General features: G+C 34.2%; 2 protein-coding genes across 2 annotated transcripts; both read left to right on the top strand.

Moving 5' to 3' along the window:
• The first annotated feature begins 3,070 nt into the window (after window positions 1–3,070).
• LOC118059039 (thaumatin-like protein 1b) lies at window positions 3,071–4,131 on the top strand. The gene is made up of 2 exons (XM_035071851.2): window positions 3,071–3,231; window positions 3,358–4,131. The coding sequence occupies exons 1-2, from the start codon at window positions 3,168–3,170 to the stop codon at window positions 4,041–4,043; spliced, it is 750 nt and encodes a 249-aa protein (XP_034927742.2). The 5' UTR covers window positions 3,071–3,167; the 3' UTR covers window positions 4,044–4,131.
• Window positions 4,132–4,206: 75 nt separating this feature from the next.
• On the top strand, window positions 4,207–5,487 carry LOC140955504 (G-type lectin S-receptor-like serine/threonine-protein kinase SD2-5). Its single transcript, XM_073408678.1, has one exon. It carries the CDS (start codon window positions 4,207–4,209, stop codon window positions 5,485–5,487), a length of 1,281 nt encoding a protein of 426 aa, XP_073264779.1.
• The last annotated feature ends 1,869 nt before the right edge of the window (window positions 5,488–7,356 follow it).

The raw sequence follows: 7,356 nt of genomic DNA on the forward strand, positions 1-7,356 counted from the left end.
GATCAAGAGGTTTGTTCCCTTTCTAGTCTCAGGTTCAAGCCCTAGGTTGCTCATATAATGACCACTGGAGGCTTACATGGTCGTTAACTTCAGGGCTCGTGAAATTAGTTGAGGTGCGCGCAAGCTGGCCTGGACACCCACGTTAAACTAAAAAGAAAAATTCCAATCTAAGAAATAAAATAAGAAGGAAATATGGTCATGGTTATCACTTTGCATATAATTTCTCGATGGGAGGGCAAGGACTTTTGTCAGAGAAATAATATCTCTGATTTTGATGAAATCTTGCCTGGGGATTCAGGTGGCTGAGTGATGGTTGTAAAGGTGTTGGTTTTTTTTTTTTTTTTCTATTTTTTTCTATTATTATTAATGTTGATATTTAGACCAACTTGCACGTATCTTAGTTAATCCTACAAGTATTAAAATTAACGATTATGTATATCTTTAATGGGCCTGAAGAAACTTGAACCCGTGATAATTAAAGGGCAAACTCAAGACCTGATCAGATAAATTACCCCTCAAAGTTAAACATAGGTTTTGTCTCTGTTTTTTTTACTTAGTAGGGCAACAAAAATGGTTAGAATTGTGGTGTTTTGAGCGTATGAAAGCAATTTATTTTTAAAGTGTTTTTTATTTAAAAATATATTAAAATAATTTTTTTTTATTTTAAAAAAATTATTTTTATATTTAGCATATTAAAATGATTTGAAACATAAAAAAACTACTAATTTGAATCAAAAAATAATTTAAATTTAAATTTTTTAAAAACACTTTTTAAATAAAATAAAAAAAGGTTTTAAAAAGCATCAAAGATGTGATTTATGGGCACATGTCCATGACCATGAGTACCAAATCCATCCCTTATTTCTTGTTTGAATTCCAACACATCTTCTAGTTTCCTCAGAGATCCTATTTTTACATGAGAAGGGAGTATAATTCCAGTTAATGAAATGTTTTTAAACATTATTATAAAATTTTATTGGGTCAACTTGGCAATTTGCTAATCTAAGATCTGGTCATGATTAGATATTATTTTGAACTGATTATTTTATTATTATTTTTTTTTAATAAAAGAGAATGATATTTTTGTTTTTTAAGAAACAAATCTGAAAGAATATTATTTTTATAACTAATATGAATTAAGAGTGGCGATGGGGATCGGTGGGGGCATTTACATGACTGATTGGTGGAAGACGTGTTCAAGGCTCTGATTAATTATGAGTCAAGAAATTCCTGCAAATGCCAAAAGTTTCGCAAATGATTAAGGGTGAGAGATTGGTACGGCCTCCAGAAAGATAAGCTAGAATTTGGTAAATATCTTTGATGCATTGTTCTACTTCCCAGCCACCCCAATACCTGGAAAGTCAGTTTTTGGGTTCTTTTGAATAAAAAAAAACTAAATTTTTTAAATTGTTTTCTCCTGAAAATATATACATAAAAATTCATAATATATATCTATTTCTAATCCCAAAACATGAACAAATTAGATTTAAAAAATTAGATAGAATCAAAGAACCTTGTCAAGTTTTGATTTTTATTTTAGAAAAAAAAATGAAAATTTAAAATCATCTTTATGAAACAGAACTTTTCAAAGGAGCCTATTAACACTCATATTAATCATTTTTATTGCTAAAATATAACCAACCAATCCTTTTCTCCTTTTTTTTTTTTTTTTTTTTTTTTTTTGTGGCTTTCTCACCTCTAGCTACATGGTTGTAATTCAAAAATATATTTGGTTGAGAAAATAGAGACAAGAATATGAAAATAAATCTATTATTGAGATAATTTTAGAGTGAATTTCTGCACTTTCGAAATAGGAGCTAAAAAAAACGTTTCTATAGATAATATTTATTATTTTTTTATTTCTAAAATATCCTTGTAAAAAACTCTTAATTTCAAAATTATCAAACTAAAATATGTAAAGATAAAAATGATTATTATCATAGTTTTAAAAACTCAACTTGGGGTCAATCAATGGCAAGGCCTAGGTCATGGTTCGGGATGATCAAAGTCAATATAATAATAAAAGTTGTTATTATCATAATTTTAAGACTTGAATTGGGTTCAACCCGAGAAAGGGCCCGGATCATGGGTCGGGTTGACCGTTGATTAAGTCAATTTAAGGATAAAAGTTACTATTATCATAGGTTTAAAAGTTGATTCAAGGGTCGATATGGGGCAAGGTTCGAGTCACATGTTGAAGAGTAAAAGTAAAATAAAAGTGTTTATTATCATAGTTTTGAAACCTAACTCGAGGATCAACTTTGGGCAAGACCCGAGTCACGAGTTAGGAGAGTCAACCTATGTTAATTTGGGTCAATGTAAGGGTAAAAATATTTATTTTATAGTTTTAAAATTTGATTCGGTGGTTGACTTGAGCAAGACTCGTGTCACAAGTTATGAGGCTTAACTAAGGTGAATTTGAGTCAATTCATGAATAAAAATGATTATTATTATTATAGTTTTTAAAACTCAATTCAAGAGTCGAATTAAGGCAATGTCTAGGTCATGTGTCATGACTGAATCATGGGTTAAGAAGGCCAACATGAATTGAATTGAGTTAATATAAAAATAAAAATAAAAATTATTATAATTTTAAAACTTAATTTGGAGGTCGATCCAGGGCAAGAGGTTCAAACATGGTTGACTTGAGTTAATATATAGATAAAAATAATTATTATCAATTATCATAATTTAACGCTCGAGTCAGAAGTCAACTCGGGTCAGGAAAATCAACTCGGGTTGATCTTTTTTTCTTTTTAAAAAAAAAATTAAAGCAGTCTTGTTTTAACTAATTTTTTTAGTAAAAAATCAACTGTTTTTTTTATCAAGTCGAGTTGGGTCAATTATTTTTTTATTTTTTTTAAAACTCGAATTAATTTAAACTCTAAGTTAGCTGGTTCCATGCAAGTCGTGAGGCCAATCCGGGTTTAAAAATGTGGGGTCTCTTTTGCCTTATTTTCAAGAAAGTGGTTGGATGACTTTGGAAGAACTTTCGACACAAACTTTTCCATGCACAATGTCTGTCCCCTCCGCGTAATAGACATATCATGTTCTTCATGAAACCTTCAAGTAAAGCTTAGCCCAATGAAAAAAGAAAAGCAAAATCTGTTAATTTGAATCAAAATTTTTATTTCTGTTGTTCTTGTTCTTAAACTAATTCTGCTTCAATGTCACTACTGAAGTTGCTTATGCATTTATCTCCTCTCTTGGTTGCTCATTTATTCGTATCAGGTATGGTACAGCAATCTATCACACCTTTTCTGTTCCCATCTCTAATTCTTTAACACAGTTAATTAAGCTGTTATCTTATGTTTCAACAACTTTAACAATATTAAACAACTTTCACTATATGGCCAGGAATAAACTCAACATATGATCCAGGACCTCTCTTTTATGTCACCCCAACGATCCCAACTGGTTTTTCCCTTGGAGAGAAGGACGGGAAGGAAACAACAACCTCGGATGATTGGGCTGGTCGTTTTTGGGGTCGCACACATTGCACTGAAGATGATACAGGAAGATTCTCCTGCATCACAGGCGACTGCGGCTCTGGCAAAATAGAATGTTCAACAGTACCAGCTGGCTCGAGTCCTGTGACGATGGCAGAGTTCAAGATTAACAATGCTGGACTTGATTTTTTTAATGTTAGTCTTCTTGATGGCTACAACCTGCCTTTACTTGTTCTGCCTTCTAATAAGAGCTGCAAAAAAGCAGGATGTGTGGTGGATTTGAACGGCGTTTGTCCTTCAGAACTTTCGGTTAATAGTTCTGATGGGAGGATTGCGGGATGCCGCAGCGCGTGTGAGGCCGTTGGTTCACAGCAATATTGTTGTACTGGTGACTATGCAACACCTTCGACTTGCAAGCCTACTTCTTACTCTCAGAATTTTAAGAGAAAGTGTCCAGGCGCTTACACCTATCCTCTTGACGATGAGACTGGTACCTTCAGTTGTGAATCATCCGATTACCAAATTGTCTTCTGTGCAGGTAAATTTACCATTTTTCAATCTTGTAGTTTTTTGAGTTTGGTATTTTGTTTTTAATCATTTTAACATTTAGGAGTGGTGTAATTTGTTTGATGAGAAGTTAAGAAAGCCTGCACAAATAGAAGTTAGTTTACCACAAAGACACATTCTACACGTTGAAAGAAATTTTAGCTTACACAATTCATCCACAATTCATACATCTGTTCTTTGACATGCTTACATGTCCATCACAGGAAACACAACTGTATATTCAAGCCCTGCCGAACCGCCGCCACCACCAACTGTGATAATAGCACCACCCCTTTCCCCACAAGTTAAAAAACCACCAAGGGCTTCTCCAGAAATAAGGCCTAAAACTCCAAGAAGTTTGGTACCAATTATAGCCGGAGTTATAGGTAGTGTTCTTCTTATCATTTCTTTTGTAGTGATTTTTATTTTGAGGGCAAGATGGCGTGGGAAGTCGGAACAAGATCAGCAGGATGTGGAAGATGATCATATAAAGCATGTTCCAGGAATGCCTGTCAGGTTCTCATACCAAGAACTATACGTTGCAACTGATAATTTCAACGAGAGACTTGGAAGAGGAGGCTTCGGGTCTGTATTCAAAGGAAAATTGGGAGATGGAACGCAAATTGCTGTGAAGAGGTTGGAGAAACCACGTCAAGGAATGAGTGCTTTTCTAGCAGAAGCCGAGGCAATTGGAAGCCTGCACCATTTTAACTTGGTGAGGTTGATTGGATTTTGCGCAGAGAAATCCTCCAGGCTTCTGGTTTTTGAGTATTTGAGCAATGGATCGTTGGATAATTGGATTTTTATGAATGTACAACGACCTTTCCTTGATTGGCAGACCAGGAAGAAGATTATAGTCGACATAGCAAAAGGGCTGGCTTATCTTCATGAAGACTGTCGACATACCATAATACATCTTGATGTAAAGCCACAGAACATTCTTTTGGATTCAAGTTTCCATGCCAAAATCGCTGATTTCGGGTTATCCAAGCTAATCAATAGAGATATGAACCAGGTTCAAATCTCAATGAGAGGAACACCGGGATATCTTGCTCCAGAATGGCGTCAACCATTAGGTCGTATTACGGTAAAAGTTGACATATATAGCTTCGGAATTGTCCTCCTTGAAATAGTTTGTGCACGCAGAAATGCAGACCAATCACAACCAGAATCTGCCTTTCATTTGCTTACAATGTTGCAGAAGAAAGGTGATCAAGATAGAGTAATAGACATTGTGGAAAATTTGGATGAATACGCGCGGAGTGATAGAGAGGAAATAACGAGGATGATAAAGGTTGCTGCTTGGTGCTTGCAAGATGACCCAGAAAGAAGACCTCTCATGTCAACAGTTTTAAAAGTGTTGGAAGGTGTTATGGAGGTAGATCCAAACATCAATTATCGGTTTTCGCATTCAATGATAGCTTCTCCAGCTGGTAACAACCATATTTCTTCAGCACCTCCTCCAGCATCTGTTCTTTCCAATCCTAGATGATGTAGTTGTAAGACTCCCTCTTCTGGCAGAAATAAAATCTATCATGCTTCTTGTCGCTTCTGCTACTTTTCAATCATGCTATCCTAAGCTAACCACAGCTTTTTTAGCACTTGTCTAGCAAGGTATTGACATGTCTCAAGTAGTTTGCCGGTGTACAGTGTACTGGAGTATAGTCTTCAGAATTTTCAACATTTGATTATTCAAAGTCGTTGGCTCTTGACCAGGCACTGTGAGAGTTTTTAGATGTGTGGATGGAATGTATCCTGCAGAAAATTTAAGATGGGTTTCCTATCAATTTTTAGGGAAAAAAAGCGCATTTTTTAGGCGGAACCTCTATAGAATTGAGTTTATTGAATCTCCAAACCAAATTTAAATGTAATTCAAAAATCCGATGGAAAGTTATGAATTTTTTAGGCTATTTAATTGGCGTTAAACACGCCTTTTACTGGGCTCAGCATTATCCCACTTCTACTAGAATTCTTGCATGATTCAATGATGACATATCTATAACTGAATATTCAGAAGTATCTCAGACTTGCCTACAACAAATCTCCATTATTAACACCACAATCTCCCTCTGAAATGCTTTTATTAATCTTTAATGCAGAATTTCTTAGTTTTCATGTTTTTTCTACGGAGATTGAAAAATTCAAGATTTCTGTGTACTGTAATACTAGCCTTTTTCTAGCACTTTTTTTAACACAAAAGTTTAAGCTATGCATAGTTGCTTATTCCCCCTCTCATTTTTTTAGCACAAAAAATGAAAAGAAACTTTTCGCTAAAACTTATAGCCTATAATGAATTAATATATCTTAGATATGTTTGTTTAAAAGCTCGATATGTTTGTTTAAAAGCTCATGATTAAGAGGGTTAAAGAAATGGTAATAACCAACGCATTTAGATTTGGCAAGATACCAACCCTAGATAACAATGACATGAGTCTGATTTATTTTTAGGCACAACATTATTAAGCTCAGCTGCGTGCTGAATCCAAGTACATGTGGGTCTAACAAGATGCTAGACCGAACCTCCTTATGTTCAACTATGTGTTGATGCCAAATACATGTGGTTCTGTCAAGATACCACATCTAATATCCTTGAGTTCAGCTATGTACTAAGCCTAAGTACATATAGATCTGACTAGATTCTAAATCCATCATCCTTGAGTTAAGCCACGTGTTAAGCTCAAAGACATATATTCAAACATAAATATCATTGGGTTCAATTAGGTACTGACCCTAAAGGCATATGGGTCCGATAATGTGTTAGACTTAAACATCTTTTGGTTTAGCTACCGCTAAGTCTGTGTGTGTGTGTGTAAGTACATGTAGGTCAGGTGAGATACCAACTCAACTGCCTTGGATTTAATTATGTGTTGAGCTCAAATGTATTTGGGTCTCACAAGATGCCAAACCTAACTATCTTAGGTTTAGCTACGCGCTGAGCCCAAGTGCATACGAGTCTGATAAGGTGTCAGAGCCATCACTCTTGGATTTGGAATCCAATATATATTTAGTTGATAATCTTCTCGGACTCCATGTTGGGCCACATGGATTTATTTGTTTATTCTTATTTCTTTTAATATAAATTATTAAAGTCAAGAATGCTTATCTTCATATATTTCTAGGTGCAGAAAAGTCTCCACATGGCCTATCATATTTCTATCTCCATTAATTTTGTGTAAAGAATATCTATTATTTATTAATGTTGTGTAAAAGATATATATTTCTCATTTAATGATATATATATATATATATATATATATATATATATATATATATATATATATAACGCTTCAACCTCTCTATTCAAGCAATATGACAAAGTTCAAATAGTATATATACCCTCTTAACTACTCAAGTAAATGAT

This window comes from Populus alba, chromosome 4 (assembly GCF_005239225.2).
Source record: "Populus alba chromosome 4, ASM523922v2, whole genome shotgun sequence".
NCBI classification, from domain to species: domain Eukaryota; kingdom Viridiplantae; phylum Streptophyta; class Magnoliopsida; order Malpighiales; family Salicaceae; genus Populus; species Populus alba.